Below are 18,781 nucleotides of genomic sequence, written 5' to 3'. Positions count from 1 at the left end.
TTATTATTAGTTATGTCACTGTAAACATGTCAAATTTAGAAAATTATTCCATGTGCACCTTACAATGTATAAACGCAAAAATCCATATTGTGTTCATAAAATGGGTTCTTTTAAGTATTTTTATAATAATATATCAACTATTCACAAAGACAATTGGCTAATATTATTGACAGTAGATACTCAAAACTCCAATCCATCTCTCTCTCAATGTCAATCCAAACCCAGAAAGAAACTTAACACAGGTTTATTCTCACTATGACTGTCACTGCAAATTTTATGTGACGTTAAAGCAATTAGGATTGGACAGCTTATATATAATATAGCATACAGGCACCAGTGGTCCTTCTATACGTGAGTATCTATTGGTCCAACTAAATATCGGATCCTATATAATTTAATATAATAACTTTTAAGAAGTATTGCTAGCCAATTACAACGCAACATGTCGAGAAGGTGCTAGGTACCACTAGTCCCTAATAGCACTGTTCTAGCACCTAAATGAGAGCCACGTAATCACTTAGCTCTTTTCCGTGGGTAACACGTCTAAAATATTTTGGACAGATTTGTCTCAGAATCACGGTTATAAATTTCAACCGTCAGTCGTTTACAAACACCGTTAGTTATTACAAAAATTAATTAACATAACTTCCTTCAGTGTTTTTTACTGTTTAACAGTTAAATTCCCTAAAAGAAACTGCTAATTTAATTTGTTGATTAATAACAATATTCTCTTCTCTCCTTTGGTCTCGTCGTTTGTGACGCTATATATCGTTTCTCTCACGTTTTATTCCCTCTTATTTTTTAGTCCCCACTCAGTAACCACCTCTCTACTACTCTTTTATCCATACTTCTCTTTCTCTCTCTAGCCAATATTTCCAAATTCCTTGTTCTTCGGTTCTCTACTTCTCCATTCTTCGCTTGTGCATTTTGCTCTATTCAGTACAAATGGAAACTCCTCCTTGCTCCGATGTGTGGGAGCTCATCTCTAAGGATCGCCGCTCTCTGAAGCATGTTCATGACAACGTGCATGGAAACATCTATCTCGAACCGGTACTATCAACTTTCGTTTCCATAGCTTCGAATCTTAGTTTTCGTTTTTGATTTTGTTCTTTCGTATTATCATTTAAATAATTTACTTAAATCGCTTTTGGTTTGAAAAAGCTTTAAGTGCCTCTGGTATATCTGCTGAAGTGTGTTTCGATTTTTCTTCCGTGAGTAATAATATTGAAAATAGTATTTATTAGATTTTTTTTGTTAATTTTTCTTTCCTCACTGGTTTATTCTGTTGTTTAACAATTTCTTTCAATTAGTTATTTATAATACGACGCTTGGAAGTCTTTTTGATGTATATTTTGATTTTAAGGATTGTATAATCGATTGATGTTCTTATATACTAAATAGATGCTGTATTTATTCGATACTGTTTGTTAAGATAACTGTTTACAATATTTATATTTATTTCTTACATTTTATGCATTTACTATTTCCGGTGTGTGAATAATTTCGTTGAATTTGAATTTGATTCACTTATATTTATTTATAATATTTAATTACAGAAGTAATTATTGACTATTTTTCCGCTCTAATCGTCGTTTTTTCTCTGTAATAAATATTTTTCCTAAAAATAATTAATTACTTCTTTTTTAATGGCTCCGTTTTCTGGCTATAATCTGAATTGCGATAAGAGTTTATATGATGATGAAGTAACCATTCGCCAGTTTCTACGGAAGATTAGAACTCAAAAGATATAAAAAAATTATTTTAACTCTGTGCTTGAATATCCTTTGAGCTTTAATATTTGAAAATGCTAATCACGAAAGCCTTGCGATGAAAATTTGTTTATGAACTGTTCCTTTCTTAGAAGAGAATATTAGTTTTCAATTTATAAACAAAATATCGAAGAATAACTGGAAGAATCTTCATAATTAATAAATTTTGACAAACAAAATATAGATTATGGAGGGAGAAGCACTAAATTAGGCAAACTTGGAACTAATTAGTATTTTTATTGAGTTATAGTTATATTATATATGTATATATTTGAAGATTATATATATTCTAATTTTTGTTTCTGTACTTTCTAGCTGTTCATGAAGTTCATTGATACACCACAGTTTCAGAGGTAAGTTTGATTGAATTTCCAGCAACAACAACATTTTCTTTTGAGAACATTTTTCTTATTTAGCCATTGCCACTTCTTTCTGATGACACAACTACAAACTGCAGGCTGCGGGATTTGAAGCAGCTTGGTGAGTTGACCATTATTAAAAACATGTGTCTTTCTTTCACTGGTGTCAGCAAAATAAAAATTATAAAGAGACATTTAACAATTACAAAATGGCATTTTGTGAATAAGTAATGTTTGATAATCCAAAATTAAGTTAAATTACTTTCAAGGCTGACTAATTATGATTGTAATGAAGTTTTGAATTGTGTTTCACAAAAAAAGCAACATTCAAAATTTGATGGAATCTATTCCAAGGGAATGCCGTCTTTGTAGTTTGTACTACAGTAATTGGAAGAGTGAGGCGAGTTTTGGTTTTGTTTTCCTTTAGCTAGCTGGAGGAACCCTGATTGGTTGCCCTTCAATAAATTAAGATGTCGGAATCCATTTATGATAGCTGTAATAAAATTCTTAACCCATAGCTAATATGTGAGGCAATCTGGTATTCCTATATTAAACTGGTTTCAGAGGCAACTCAATGTGGCATTGTTTCCGTCCAATTGAAATACTTTGTTCATCTTTGACTTTATCATTTTTTTTCACTTTTATCCAGGTCTGACACACATGGTGTATCCTGGTGCTGTACATTCTCGATTTGAGCATTCACTTGGGGTGTACTGGCTTGCTGGAGAGGCTATTAATAAAATTACAGCTTACCAAGTAGGACTTTGCTGTAACTATTGTTCCATCTTATGCTTAACATTTATTATTGAGCATAGGAATGAAAATATGTCCTCCTTCACATGCCATCCTTACAGGGATTGGAGCTCGAAATTGAACATGATGATATAAAGACAGTAAAACTTGCAGGTATGCCAACTTTTCCAGTCACACAGTATATACTTTAGCTTAAGCAAATTAATTTGACCAATCTTCTATTGAATATATTTAGGCTTATTACATGATGTCGGGCATGGACCATTCAGTCACTTATTTGAGCGTGAGGTCATGTCCATGGGACCTGGTGGCAATATATGGTGACTCACATTATTCAATCTATTTAGGCTATATTTTGCATAAAATAGTTGAAACAAGATGTAATCTACGCATCACTAATCATTTGGTTCACGCAACTTTAGTCGTTTGAATTGTACACAAAATCTGTTGAATTTTTTTGTCTTCGGGGCATGTTTATGAAGCATAAAATAAAAATAATAAACTTTATACATTATAGAAGCTGTGAAGGGCCTTCACAATAGCTTGAACCCGTTTTTTTACCTGGTTGTGACCAGTAATTATTATTCATTTGAGAAACTCATCTAATTTTCTGCTAAGAATTGAAATGTTTTCAGGTCTCACGAAAACATGTCTGTAAAAATGATAGAGTACATGGTTGATGAAAACAACATTGATATTGATCCGGAAACACTCAAGAGAGTGAAGGTTAGTTATGCTACTGTATCTTTATTGATCGAAACATATTAATTTAGTATTGGTTGTGTTAAATCTCATTTGGAAAGGATTTTTTCTGCTATGTACACTTTCAGACATATATCACTGTCTCACTGTTGATGTTCTCTTATGGTTTGCAATTTTGGTTACTAAGATCAGCTTTTCCCACATCTCATTTGAAAAGGATTTCTTTCTGATATGAATGCTTTCAGACATATTCCATTGTCTCATTTTTGGTGTTCTCTTATTTTTGGTTTGCAATTTTCGGGTACTAAGATTAAACTTTTAAATGTTTTATACTCTCACGTAATGCTCATGAAAGCGGAGCTGGTAGATATCATATATCACTACATCTTTTATCTTGATACTAGTGAATTAATCATTATTCTGACTGATAAATTTCTGTTCTGATGAACAGGATATGATCACTTGTAGTCCTAAAGATGTTTTACTCACTGTAAGTCGCATAAGTTTTTGCACTCCAGTTCTCAATAATGTGTTTTTTTTTGGCAATACTTTTTAAAATTGTTCTCATGGCATAATATAATTACCTTTAACATGCATCTTCGTATTATATCCTCATCCATTTCTCTTTTTTGCCATTTTTCTTAAAATATAGAGTCTGAAGCCAAAGTCCTTCCTGTATGATATTGTTGCTAATGGTCGAACAGGAATAGATGTTGACAAGTAAGCCACCAGAAATAAACTTTGATTTTTACTTAAAATGTCATTTGATTGGATCATTTGGTATTTGAGATTCCTTAATTGAAAGAATACTATTTGTTAAACAGATTTGATTACATTGTACGTGACTCTCGTGCTTGCGGCCTTGGCTGCAATTTTCAATTTGAAAGGTTTTGCCTTCTTCGGAAACCCTTAGCGCCTGTAGTTTATAATAATTTCAAGTTAACTCAAAATTTGTGTGATTATTGGTCATCACACAGAAACTATGTATTGATTGGGGCTGTTGACCAATATATGATTATGTTTTCGAATTGCAGGTTGATGGAATCTATGCGAGTAATGGATAACCAAATATGTTATCGTGCTAAGGATTGTATGTAAATCTTGAATATTCCATTATCATTTTGGAACAATCAGTTGTTTCCCCACATTTTTTCCTTATATTTTCTGCTTTTGAACAGATTTGACCATCCACAAGTTATTTGCCACTCGTGCTGACTTGCATAGGACAGTCTATACCCATGCCAAAGTGAAGGTATTAGAAGTTTGCCTACTTTTTCTATCTGGGAAAATCAAAAGCTTATTTATTCTATGTAAATTGACTTTCTAACTGTTGTGTAACTTGGGTCCAATCTTTTTCTCAGGCAATAGAACTCATGGTTGTAGATGCTCTCAGAAAAGCTGATAGCAGTTACCAAATTGTGTCAAGGGCGTTTAGACCATCCGAATTCTGGAAGGTGAGAAACATCACCTGCTATTACTCTAATGATAACTAGATTTTAATGTTTATGGGATTGAGTGTTTATCTTCAAATATAGTTGGATGACTCAATTTTGAAAGCAATTGAAACATCTTCTGAGCCAGAGTTAAAGGAGGCGAAAGATTTGATAACTCGAATTCGGCGGAGAGATTTGTACAAGGTATGATAAATATTACCAAGAATATAAGGTAGCTATTTGAGAAATCTATTGCCAAGTTTTGTTCACATTCTTACCATTTCATCTGATTTTCAGTTCTGCAACGAATTTTCTGTCCCAAAGGAGGAAATTGACTACTTCAAAGCCATCACCCCAAAAGATATAATCTGTTCCCAGGTCCAATTTCTTTTATTTTTTATTAGACGTTATGTTCCAATTTGGAACAATTAGCGTGTATGTGGTATGCTAATGAGTAGGTTTTTTCAATCAGAAATCTGGCCACACTTCATTAACAGAAGAAGATGTTGCTGTAAGCAATGTTAAAATTGATTTGACTCGTGGAACTGATAACCCTTTGCAAAGGTACCTGAGAATAAACCAATTATGCAACTCTTTTCATTTCTAATAATTTCTCATTATTAATTGGGTTTTTCTCTTCTCATGCCTTCACTCCTTGCTCACAGCATCAAGTTTTTCAAGGTCTACCTAATGCCCTTTTGGTTATAATTCATGTCATCGCTCGTATATTAATGGTTCTCAATTATGGACTTAATAGTTATGCTTTTTTCCAGGATTATGAGAGCTCTGATACATTTCACATTGAAGATGATCGCATCAGTCACCTGTTGCCAGCTTTTTATCAGGATACGATTGTTAGAGTTTACTCAAAGAAGCCTGAACTGGTCTGTTAAGCTATAATAGTCCAAGGATTTGTTCTTGCCTCAGCTTTATATAATACTTACCATTAATGATGATATATCTATCTTACAGGTGGAAGCAGTCTCTGCTGCATTTGAAAATTTTCAGCTAAAGACGTACGGTATGAAAAAGCAAGTTCACGAAACTCCCGAGAAGAAAAAACGTCGAAGGTAAACACTGATCAAGTGTTTAGCTCTCTTTTTTGTTTTGTTGGAAGACGTAGATACATATACGCACATTCACATACAAAGAAAAGTACTTCATCATAAAGAAATGTATATGCACGTAACGTAACCCTTATTATTTCTGAAAATGAGGTAAAATGTACATTTACTACCTGAATGCCTGCCTAGATCAGATACATTTTTACTGCTGAAAATTTTGTAAACACCCCAACCAAATACTCTGCTCAGCAAAAAATATGTTCTATGGCCAATCTATGTGAATTGTTGTATTCACTCCCAAGTAATTTCGATGTGAGTGCTTGTCTTTGGTTTACAACTTCATTAACTTAATCCAATTTCTAAACAAAAATTATTGATGTGCTGTACTAAAACACCTCGCAAGATTCAATTTGGATTTCACGAGATCAAATACTTTAGTGAGTAATATGAAATATTTTTTTAATTAATTATTTTTATTGCAAATATCTATTCAATTGTACACCAAATATTTCTGGTTACTTTCATCACAAATAGAACAGATTTGACGATTGCATCAAACTATACCAAAACAGACCAAAAAATTAATTTAAAATAATTAATCCTACATACTTTCACCACAAATATTTCTAAACCATAAATTTTTACATCCTATCTCTCTGAGTACTCACCTTTTTTATGAAACGAGAATTTTTTATGGAAGTGATCAAATCGCTCCCTACCTATTGGATAAGTTGCCTCAAATGCTAGTACAGATTGCAAATACAGTTATAATTATTGTTCTCAATCTCAAATTTACTATTAAAATATTAATGTAGAAATTTAAAACTATAGGTAGTCAGTCCAAAAAAAAAAGTATAACTAGTCAGTTTACATGGTTAGTGAACATTTGCTCAAAGAACCATCACCATCCTCAACTTTAGAGGGCTTTTCTTCAAAGTCACCAGAAATTGTGACTGTGCGTCCCAGTCAAAACTGGTCGGGTTGCTATTCTTGAAAGTATGGCACTTGTGCCGATCTATACAAAACTGATCTCAGAACTTTATACAGCTGATTGGCCATTTACGACTTAAATGAATGTGTCAGAAGAAGCAATGTATTTGCATGATGCATCATCAACTATGTGAACTATACAAAAAGAGAGGCTTTAGAGTGTGAGAAGCAATGTGCACCAATCTAACCTTTAGTTGGCCCCACATTATTCATCTGAAGCAATCACTTGAAGAAAAAGGAGAGACCTCTGTTGCCCCTTAATTCATTCCTCTAAAACAACACTAGGAGGGGAACCTTGCGAAGAGTCCGATGTGCAATTAGCCTTTGCATTTTTGAATTCTTCTTGTAAAACAACACTAGGAGGCGAACCTTGCGAAGACTCTGATGTGCAATTAGCGTTTGCTTTTTTGAATTCTTCTATGAGTAGCTTTCGAATTTTCTCCCTCAAACCAGAGGCCTCTTCGGGTTTAAACCACTTCTTCCCGAACTGACAAGTGCAAACATCATATGATAATAAAATTTATGGTGGGAAAGAATACACCAACACACAAGTTGAAATCAAAATGTTAGTGTACCATTGCTAGATCTTTCTTTTTCAGCCTTTCAGGAGCATCTTCGATGAACCGCTCCATGAAGAAAAGTACAAAAAGACCACAATCATAATCGTTTCTTTGTTGAGGAACCTGGTGGGAAATGTTAGAAGAATCCAAGATAAAGTGGTAAGAATCTGACCAAACACTTTCAAGAGGATAGAAATCACAAGCTTAATATGTTCGAAGCCCGAGAAAACACAGAAAAACAGCTAAAACAATAAGCTTGTTTAGGCTAATGTTAAAAATCCCTCCACCAATATGCATTATTTTCTAATCATATTGTGATTTCACTTCTTAAGGAAAAAAAAATAATTAAAACCAACTATGATTTAATAATGTTACAAAATAAATAGTGTGGACGCAGTTGAAACAAATAAAATGCAAGCAACAAAATTTAGAGAGCAGGTATATGAGATACCAGTGCTATCTATCTCAATGTTCATCTGTGAATACATAATTCACAGAGTATATACAAAATTTTGTGAATGATTTGAGGACGAAATTTACCGTAATGATTTTATCTGTGATTTTGTTTGGAAGATTTCTCCATATGCTTTCTGGCAAAGGAAAATCTGAACTAGAAGTTGCTTGTTGATCCAAATACTGCCATTCTTCTCTCAAAAATCTACAATGAACATTTACACATACTTACAGGAAACTGATATTCTTTCGCAGAAAAGGATTTCTTCCATATCAATCAGAAATAATGCTTTATGTTTTAGGTATACAACGAGTAAAAAGACTAGGAGAGTGTAGTGAACACGTATCGAGTTAATGGTCATCTGTTTCATAATGAATTAATAAGTGAGTTGCAAAGATTGAGAAAGTGGCTATGCTTTGGGAATGTGTAGAGAAATATATACTGGTTTGCTAGTGAGGTAGATATTTTGTACCGGCAAATTTTAGTGAGCTACTCTAGGGAGAGTTTCAAGTCTCTAGAACACTCGGAAACTTTTTGAACTCTTGCTAATATGCTCTGCTCATTGATTTGTGTATGAGAGAGAGTGTGTGTATCTCTAATTTTCCAAGTCAGTGCCTATCAAAGTCAATGGTTGAAAATGCTTACTCTACATGGTAATGATCGAACAAAAGTATAACTAAAGTTGGGAAAGCCTTTTTATGTCTCACCTTTTAATGTTTTGAAAAACTGACTTGCTTGAGTGAAGTCCTAATGAATCTAAATGCAGCACAATTGGTCCTGACTCTTCTTTCGGGTCTGGATTACAAATTATCGCCAGGCTCCAGTGAAGACTGAATACACCAAAACGAGAAAAAGAAAATGTGCATGGATTATAATTACGCAGAATAGAACAGGAACATAAATCATGTCTCAATTAATCAAAATGTCAAAGAGATGCAGCATTTAGCAGCTGGTAATTTATAAAATTAGTAGAAAAAATTCCCTTTTCTAAAAAGCACTTAAGCATCTAGATGCCTCAAAGACTTACTCTTCATTTATAGGAACAAATATGTATTCCTTCTGAAATATATTTACACCCTTCCACCATCTTCTGAGCTTGGTAAAAAAGTCCTTGCCATTCCCCTACATGTTACAATTAATAATTACAAAGCATGAAAAAGGTAGAAATGGCAGTTCAACATCATGAAAATATTAGATAGCAAAGTAACTAATAAATTTATTCAAAAAATAATCACTTAACTAATATTTTAACGAAAAAAATAAAAGAATTCGTTAAAACAACAATTTCTATTAGATAGTAACACTTTATACATAAATAGATAAAGATATTTAACTTTCTTCAACAAAATATGCACATATGTATGATTTAAATATATATCTACACACATGTTATTTATATATTTCATAAGTTTCATAAATTTAGGTGGCATTTGGTTGGAGGTAATAAAAAGGAATGGAAACAATTTTCATTCCATTCTTTTATTTGGTTGCATTTTAAAGTATTGGAATGTCATTCCAATAGGATGTCCTTTCCACCATTTTAGTGGAATGACTTCCATTTTGAAATGGAAGGAAAGACCATTCTAATGTAACATAAGAACAAATTTAATGATTTTTTTATGAATTTTCTTTATGCATTTTAAATTTTATTCCATTTCATTCTTATTCTCATTCTTATTCCTATGTTTTCATTCTTCCCAACCAAACGCAACCTTAATTTTTGTAAAATAATAAAATTGTTTTATTGTACTTCATTTAGTACTATATAATCAAATAATCAAATCCAATCCAGACCAATTCAATACGGTCTTAACAAATAATTCAGACTTATCCAATCCAATCCATCTTGTTCGTCAAACAAGCCCTTAAGTATAAAGAGCAACCTCTTGAAGGTAAGCAGGAAAAATAAAGAAACAAACCTTGTTAGATACAGCTTCTTTGAGCTTATTGTAAAAGAAGGTATTAAAGAAATGGCAATCGTGCATTGCCCGATTTGTTGGAGAAGCATGTTGCTGTAGGTACCTAGCCAATAATCGAACAGTTAGAACATCTCCAAGGGTGCACCATTCCACCAAATTGGTGTGGAAATTTTAAACCATTTTACTCCAAGAATGGTGTGCACCAAATTACACACCATTAATGGTGTTGGATTTTGAATCTACACTAAATTGGTGCATAACTTTTTCTTTTCATTCCAACAGTTCTTTTAATTTGTTTTAAAATATTATCATTAATTATTTGTTGATAATCATAATTATATCATGAATTAGTTATTATTGGTTATTAATCTTAAATAATATAAGATATGAAGTCTTTTAAGCAAAATATTTTTATTTGGTGTCATATTTGGATTTGGTGTTGAATTATTGGAATTGTTGCACCAAAAGTAATAGATTCTGCACCAAATTGGTAAAAAAATGTACACCAAAATGGTGCAACTGTTGGAGATGATCTTAGTAAAATACGTAGCAAAATGTTAACAAGAGATCTAATAATATGCATAATGCTAGCACGAAAGCCTCAAAACCATCATCAAACAAACAGTGATCAAGCCCATGAAGATTATGTCTATAAACATGTTTACTAGGTTCGCCTACACAACTACAAGGACCGACAATACTATAACAAATCATATTTAAATGGAAAATAGTGAGTACTTGAAAAGAAGGCAATAAAGAAAATTAACTATATGAAAAAAAAAGAAAGTTTACCGCATATAAAAGCTCATGATAGTTGATGCCAAGTAGCATTGAGGAGCAAGGCAGTCAAAGTCCGAATAAGAAATCACGTCACATTCTGGATCATCCCTAAAAGTATTTACATGACAAGAAACAAAGAACAAAAAAACGGATAAATCATCAATTAATATAAATTTCAAGAATGTCACTTGATTCATTCTACTAATTGTAAAAAACCAACTTCATATACCTCGATGGGTAGTATACCTTCACCTCTCTCATGCTGAAAGTTTATAAAAAAGACAAATCGTTACTCACATAAACGATCAATGCATATAGTAGACTGAAGCATGTAGACAAAAAAAAAGGTACAAAAATAGTTACGATTCATCAAGTTTCTCTATTTCCTGCATTGTCTCCTGAGGTTGAGGTTCCTCCTCATCAAGAACAATGGTCTGTCCCTGGTTGAATAAGGTTAAGGTTAATTAGATTAATCAACAAAAAAAAGAGAGCCTATTATGGATCAGCACTATGTGATTCTTCTCTCCTACCCTGTGGAAGGAGTAGAAGACAGCTACATTTCCATTAATTTGGCAGAAGGATTAAAAGGAAGAAAAGAAAAACTCCAGAAGTCAGGAAGCCATTTTTCAAGTTAGAGAAATGTCGGGCTTCAAAAGAAATATACCCTTCTGGTCCTTGTATTATAAGAATTCGAGACTGGAAAACCATCATTCCTGTAAAGAATAAAACAGCAAATGGTTATTCAGACAATTAAAAAAAAAAAAAAAGTGCAGTCAGAATTGCTTAAAGTACAAATCATATGACTTAGAATTCTACAAATTCTTCAATCATTGAAAGCAGATGCCTTACTTTTCTTTCAATCCTTTATCTTGAGACTGGACGAAAGAATCTCTGCTTGTTTGATTACCATTTGAAAGACCAATATTACCTCCTTCAGAAGAAGGATTGCCATAAAAATTTCTTGGCGAGACTCCTGTTGATGATCGATTATGCTCTTGTTTCTGTGAGAATGCTTTATTGTTTCTCATTCTCCTACTGTTGCATGGACCCAACAATGAAATCTCATTTTCAAATGCATTGCCTGTCCTAGAATCCGTCTGTTTAATAAATGTACAACAGCATTAACAACACATGGTTGACAGAAAATACATGTTAGATGGAAAAGAAAGTTAAGCAGCATACATGGCCGTCCATCTTCTGAAGAAAACGTGAAGCAAATGTCTTCTCTTGAGATGTTGCACTGTCTTTTTTGAAGTCTTCAGAACCACCTAAAAAAACGCATTTACGAAATCAAGATATTAGAATGCATGAGACATGCTTCACAACAGACTACAGACCTAATCATAGCCTCCATGTTCACAATGTTAATTGATAGAATCTAATACCCTACAAAATGAGCAAAGTACAAAAGTACTTAAACAGGTAAATCAAGGTTGGTGATCTAATACAATTCTCCAAACAGTTCCATAACAGTCATAAAACAACACAAAATATCATGAAGTGGAAATTGTTCAAAAATCATAACTGTCAAGAGATTGAAAAGTTACCGAATGTCTCACTCTCACCCGCAACACTAGAGCTTAAAGACCGTGCAGGGTTCTCAAGTTCATTAGATTCCTGTTCAATGGAAATTAAAGATACTAAGAATTCACCATAAAAAAACAATGCAAATTTTCAATTTGAACATTCACAACTCCAGTAGCCAGTTAACCTTGTAACATTAAAGTTTGCAGATAAATCAATTAAAATTTTCATATCAACAATTCTCATTTGTTCTGACAACCAAATATCTAAAAGAGAGAAACTCCCTACTTTCCATTCTCTTTCAGGCCAAGTTTAAAAAATATGATTAGATTGAATAGGATTAAAAAAATATATAAAAGAAAAAACACATGAAAATGATTGAGATAATCATCAACAATGGAAAAATATATATTACAAGTATATATATTAACCATGAAATACATGAAGATGGGATAAAATTATCTCAACATTTCAATGGGATTAAGTCCATACTAGAACATTTAAGTTGTTATACTACTTTCTCCAACATCATCACATGTTAAATATTATTCTATATCCAATTTAATTCACTCTCCAAACAGAACTTCAAGGTTCATTTCGGATTAGTGTAACTATGGCCTAAAAGTGCAACTTGCAAAAGAAACCCAAAACTCAAGCAATCAAGTTGTAAGCTTTGTTAGAACATGTGAAGCAAGTTCAATCAAACCCATAATCAAATACTCCTAATAAAGCTATAAACTTGTTACCATTATTAATTGGCTGAGCCCAAAATTACTTGAAACCCCTAATATCTGAACTTTTTTTTTTTGAAAACCCATTTCTTTCATAGACAAATTATTGACATTTCCAGAAAAAGTTTGCATTTTTTTTCCTCATTCCAAAATAAAGAAATCGAAATCAAAATCAAAATCAAAACCTCTAAGTGAATGGTCTCAACCCGTTTCCGTTTCCTTCGTTCCCTCTCATCCTCGAGTGCCTTAAGAGAATTTTTCAGCCTTTCCCCTTTGTCGGGCAACTTGCTGGCGAGTCCATTCTTAATGTTGATCGCAGTACTCCTAATCCTCTCGTTAAGCTCATGATCGGTCAACTGTTCGTTTGCTTCGTGTCTTCGATCGGAGCTCATTTCCGGCGAAGGCCTCTGAGCCTTGGCGCCGGTGAGGGTTTCGGACTTGAGGATGACTAGAGGTGGCGGTTCGTCGTCCTTGGTGGAGAAGAGCTCATTCCAGTCAAGGTTCAGTGGTTTCTTCTTCTTCGCTTCCACCTCGTCTTCCATGCATAGAGAGAGAAAGAGAGAACAGAACACTAAAATGGGTTCGGCCACACTGAATCGCTTCCCCCTCCTCGTTGCTCTTTGTGAGCTCTTTTTCTTTGGTAAATTTGAGTTTCTATCACTGTGTGTCACAATTAAAAATTAATTTTTGTTTTTAAATGCAGTTTGTAATTTTTATTGGGATAATTAGTATTATTTTTTTTTTGGTAAATACCATTTTTTTTTTTTTGAAGGTGGTAAATACCATTTTAGATCTTATGCTTTGTAAAAATTAATAATTGAATTTTTTATTTTGTTAAATGATAAAATAAATTATGTATTTTTTAAAATTGTACAATAGGACCGTAAATTAATTTTTTGTCAAAATAAAACTTAATAATAATTTGATTTAGAGACATTATGACAAAACCGATTACATTTTCTGTCTCTGTTCGTGTTAGAAATTGTCTTACAATTAGTTATATTAAAAAATAAATTTTTAAAAATTGAGCTCAGAGTCCTATTTTTATTATTTTAGAAAATATAAGGTCTATTTTGTCATTTAACAAAACATAAGGTCCAATTGGTAACTTTTGCAAAACACAGAGTCCAAAATGGTATTTACCCTTATTTTATTTGTTTTAATTTTTATCTTTATTTTCATATTTTTTTTAATATATACCCACTTTTATAGATTATATCCCCACTATACCCACTTAGGTTAATAAAAATTATGTGCTAGACTTAAGTGGATGGTGATGGTATATTGGACAACCCATTCACAAAAGTGGATACATTTTAATAAAATATAATATGAAAGTATTTTTTAATAACAAAACAAAAAAAAAAATTATTCCTCAGTTATCTTTTTTTTTTTTTGTAATTTTTTTACATTTTTAAGTTTAAATATTTTTTTACAAACAACACTATATAAAAATAATAGAAAAATAACATACAAATCTATCTATTCTATATAAAGTGTGACTATGTAACAAAATTCTTGGTTTAACAATTTTTTTTAGCGTTTTCATTTTATTTTATTTTTTTTGTTGAAAATAGATGGGAGCTAACGTTTGACGTCATCCTTTTCTATATTTCAAACTATTATTTTCAAATGGCCCTCACCAGAATCTCTCCCGATCGTTCCATAAAAAAATAATAACTCCCCAACTATGTCATATACCCTCTCAACACGCCCTGACCACAAATTTCCAATCACCGAAATCAAAATTCTCTGGAAATCGTGTTAGTCTGGCTCTACTTTTGTTCTCGATATTGGTGCGGGGGGCTTTCCCCTCTGGGAACGAAACCCTTTACTAGAAAGGAACTGTATGTTTATGCTTCTTTTTTTTAAAAAAAAAAAAAATTGCTAATAAGATAAAGGTTACTTATAGTGCCTAGCACTCTTGTGAGGTGTAATATCATTATTGGTGCAACTTAATATCGGATCACACTTATTTTACTTTAATAAATATTATAGAAAATTACTTATAACTAATTATAGGACGACACTTCATCATGGTGTTAGGCACCATGAATACCTCACAGCAGCAATCAGGGGCGGAGCCAGGTTTAAAAGTGAGGGGGGGCCAAATTCACTACCACCAATTAATTATATATGTGTTATTTTTTAGGGGAATTACTCCATATACTTTTTTTAAAACTTTTTATTTTTTCAAATTTATGGTTTGGGTTTCTACAGTGGTTGCAGCACTAGTTGTAATAGGGATTTCTATACGATTTTTTGTTGGAACGCTAGTTGCAACAGAGTTTTCTATGTAAAATTTCGTAAAAATACAAAAAAAAAATGTTTTAAAGTGTAAAAATAAAAAAGCCTCTATGTTTTATCTTAATAATAAAAGTATATTTATACGTATAGGATCAAAATAAAACTCAATGATATATGATCACCTTATTTATAAAATGGTGACTCGTGTGACTTTCTTTGAAATAAAATAGAAAAAAAAAAAAGTTACCATAATATTTGATTATTGTAAGTGTTTTGATATTTTTTTAAAAAAATTGAAGAGTAATTTTGCTAATCATTTATATTATTAATTATTAAATTTAATAATAAATAATAAGAAAAATGCAATCAATGACTTACAAAATGGAAAAAAAAAATAAGGAAACTAATTATTTTTTTGAACATTTACTCTACAAGTAAAGTTTGTTGTAATATTATTTGAAAAATTCTTTAGAATATTTTACTTTGATCAAGGGGGGCCACTTAGTAACAAAGTCTTAAAATTAGATTATATATAATAAACATTAAAAAAATAATGCATGTATACTAATTGGGGGTGGGGGGCCAAGGCCACCCTTGGCTGCAATGTACCTCCGCCCCTGGCAGCAATGCTCTAGTTGTAATAGTCTAATATTAACTATTGAACATTGTACTTGTTGACTGTTGTTGGTACTGTGTGAAGCTAAGATCTTGAAGAATGTCACCGGGATCTTAAGAAGAAGAATTGTTCACCTCTTTTCACAACCGCCTTTGTCGAGATGAGATTGTTCTCATGAGATATCCTTATGAATGCAAACAAGTTTAGTTTCTCATTGGTGTCTACTAGCTAGCAAGGAGGCTTCTTGCCTTTTCTGCTTAGTGACTTTGTGATCCTTCTCGTGTGACGATGCGTGAGCATACTCAAGTGCTTACTTGTAAGCCTTATGAAGCTTTATGACCATGACTTAATTGAATTACAAGATTCATAATATATATGAAGGAGAAATATTAAAAGTTAGTACTATTTAAAATGTTATATCACGTCTAATTAAGTATCACTTGAAATAAATTGAGAAACATTTCTTTTTTGTATTTATTAATAAAAAAACTCTCATATTATATTTTATTAAAATGTATTTACTTTTGTGAGTAAGTTACTTAATATATTCTTACCCTTCATTTAAGTCTGGCACATAATTTAGATTAACTTAAGGGATATAATAAGATCATCATCTATAAAAGTAGATATATCTTAAAAAATATAAAAATAAATGTAAAAAATTCGTAATTTTCTCAATAAATTGTCCAAATCAAATAATTCTGGTTCTTGACACTAATGCTCGAGGCCAACTTCTTGATTATGTCGTAGGTGGTGGTCCAATTGTTTGTTTATATCAGATGCTTCTTGAAGCTATCAACAAAGGAAAGATATTTTTCATCAACAGGATGTAGTATTTGAGGATGTTATTGCTTTTATTGTCTAAATTTTCGGGAGCAGTTTTGTCCTATGTGGCTCGCAATAAAATATTTGCAGCTCATGGTTTGACAAAGCATACCTTTTAGTTAGACGATGAGCTATCCTGGTTTGAAGAGTGCCACTACCGTTTGTGGATTGTTGCATTATTAATCACGTATGATTTTGATCACCACGTCAAAAAAAGAAAAGGTGGATCTACTGAAAAATACTGTATTTTGATTCGTTTTAGAAAATTACCGAAAAGATTTATTGTAACTTATTCAATTTTTTGACGTATCTTATTCATTTCATTTCTCCTTATTGTACTTACTGAGTGGCTAAAATATAATATTAATATCAATTAATATTGGTCAACGATTAAAGATCAAGTGTAATCTGAAAATCCAAAAATGTATTTCATTTTTTACTTTCTTTTCTTCTTCCTGTTGTTTCTGATATATGAAAAATTTATAAGTTGTCTTAAAATATATATATATATATATAGGGCAAGACTATGGTAGGACCTAACTTTTTTTGACCATTGATTTTAGATCATGTGGTTATTATGATGTAAGGTGTATACTCTTACGATAGGACTGCTTGTATACGATTAAAACTTTATACATATTATAATAATATTTAATTATATTTATTTTTTTAAAAAATAATATTAATAATTAAAAAAATTATTAATTTTTATTTTGAATTATTTTTTTAAAAGTTATTTTGAATTTTTTTTTTAAAAGTTATTTTGAATTATTTTTATATTGGTATTTATTTTCAAAAAAGAATTATTTTCTCTAAACTCATTTTTTTGGCTTCTTATTTTTTTGGCTTTTCATAATTTACTGATGGTTTTTTTTTTTTTTTTTTTTTTTTACACCTAGTCTTTTCTTTGTTTTTCTTTTAGGCTGTGTGTGATTCTGGTGTTATTGACTGTTTTTTCAGTGGTTTTTATTTTGTTATTTGGCTGCTCTTTTGAGACGCCACTTATAAAAAAAATTAATTAATTCGGTTTGATATTATTTTTTCTGCCAAAAAAATTGAGTTTAAGAGAAATAAGTTGGTACGGTTCCAATTAAAGAGCATATAAAATCATTCAAGGAGAAGAATTTTTGAAAATAAATATCTATATAAAAATAAATTTAAATTAATTTTAGAAAATAATAATAATAATAATTAAAAAATAAAAATTAATAATTTTTTAATTATTAATATTATTTTATTTTTTAAAATAAATATATTATTAAAATATTATTATAATATGTATAAAGTTTTAATTGTATACAAGCAGTCTTATAGTAAGAGTATATACCTTACTTCATAATAACCACAAGATCTAAAATCAACGATTAGAAAAAAAGTTCCCTACCGGTAGGGAACTTTTTTTGACCATTGATTTTAGATCATGTGGTTATTATGATGTAAGGTGTATACTCTTACGATAGGACTGCTTGTATACAATTAAAACTTTATATATATTATAATAATATTTAATTATATATTTATTTTAAAAAATAAAATAATATTAATAATTAAAAATTTATTAATTTTTAATTTAAATTATTATTTTTTTTAAGTTAACTCTCATGTAAATCTTCATAGTTTCCGCACCAATATTACTATTGCTCTAATTTTTTTTTTTTTGGAATAACTCAATATACTATTTTTTTAACTTTTTTTTTTTTAAAATTTACGGTTTGGGTTTCTAAAGTGGTTTCTCCGGTGGTTTTTATGTGAGTTGCTATACGATTTTTTGTTGCAATTTAGGTTGCAGCGCTAGTTGCAATAATAATTTTTATGTAGAATTCTGTAAAAATGCAAAAAAAAAAAAAAAAAAAATTGTTTTGAAGTGTAAAAATGAAAACTTTTTTTTTTTCTCACTCGATATATTAAACTAGTGTTTTTTTTTTCATTTTTTAATTTTTTTTTTCTGGGAAATTTCTTTTTCTTTTATTCATCAATGAATTTTGGAGGTTTTTTTTTATCAAGTCATTTTTTTATCAATTTTGACTGTTATATTACGTTGTCTTATTATTATTA

The 18,781-nt window shown here is 31.0% G+C and overlaps 2 protein-coding genes across 6 annotated transcripts; one reads left to right on the top strand and one right to left on the bottom strand.

Annotated features, from left to right (window-relative positions):
- The first annotated feature begins 567 nt into the window (after nt 1-567).
- Nucleotides 568-6,393, top strand: LOC115712545 (uncharacterized). Of its 2 annotated transcripts, XM_030640842.2 has the most exons (19): nt 585-1,050; nt 2,085-2,122; nt 2,227-2,249; nt 2,778-2,884; nt 2,983-3,034; nt 3,117-3,201; nt 3,517-3,607; nt 4,035-4,073; nt 4,236-4,303; nt 4,408-4,470; nt 4,618-4,673; nt 4,762-4,835; nt 4,945-5,037; nt 5,119-5,220; nt 5,314-5,394; nt 5,489-5,580; nt 5,682-5,697; nt 5,790-5,900; nt 5,989-6,393. In XM_030640842.2, exons 1-19 carry the CDS (start codon nt 946-948, stop codon nt 6,088-6,090), a joined length of 1,398 nt encoding a protein of 465 aa, XP_030496702.2. In that variant the 5' UTR covers nt 585-945; the 3' UTR covers nt 6,091-6,393. The 2 variants fall into 2 exon arrangements, with proteins under 2 accessions (XP_030496703.2, XP_030496702.2); XM_030640843.2 differs by lacking the exon at nt 5,682-5,697 and having other exon boundaries at nt 568-1,050.
- Nucleotides 6,394-6,851: 458 nt separating this feature from the next.
- Nucleotides 6,852-13,765, bottom strand: LOC115712544 (ubiquitin-like-specific protease 1D). 4 transcript variants are annotated; one of them, XM_030640838.2, is made up of 14 exons: nt 13,224-13,765; nt 12,331-12,400; nt 11,966-12,051; nt 11,633-11,880; nt 11,448-11,496; nt 11,147-11,223; nt 11,013-11,045; nt 10,796-10,891; nt 10,004-10,106; nt 9,112-9,206; nt 8,792-8,914; nt 8,171-8,288; nt 7,646-7,753; nt 6,852-7,557 (listed from the first exon to the last, which is right to left on the bottom strand). In XM_030640838.2, exons 1-14 carry the CDS (start codon nt 13,578-13,580, stop codon nt 7,333-7,335), a joined length of 1,788 nt encoding a protein of 595 aa, XP_030496698.2. In that variant the 5' UTR covers nt 13,581-13,765; the 3' UTR covers nt 6,852-7,332. The 4 variants fall into 4 exon arrangements, with proteins under 4 accessions (XP_030496698.2, XP_030496700.2, XP_030496699.2 ...); XM_030640840.2 differs by having other exon boundaries at nt 13,245-13,708; XM_030640839.2 differs by having other exon boundaries at nt 12,349-12,400; nt 13,224-13,704.
- Between the last annotated feature and the right edge of the window lie 5,016 nt (nt 13,766-18,781).

Source organism: Cannabis sativa, chromosome 4 (assembly GCF_029168945.1).
Source record: "Cannabis sativa cultivar Pink pepper isolate KNU-18-1 chromosome 4, ASM2916894v1, whole genome shotgun sequence".
NCBI classification, from domain to species: domain Eukaryota; kingdom Viridiplantae; phylum Streptophyta; class Magnoliopsida; order Rosales; family Cannabaceae; genus Cannabis; species Cannabis sativa.
Note: the sequence above shows the minus strand (reverse complement) of the source record. Positions and strands in the feature narration are given on the sequence as shown.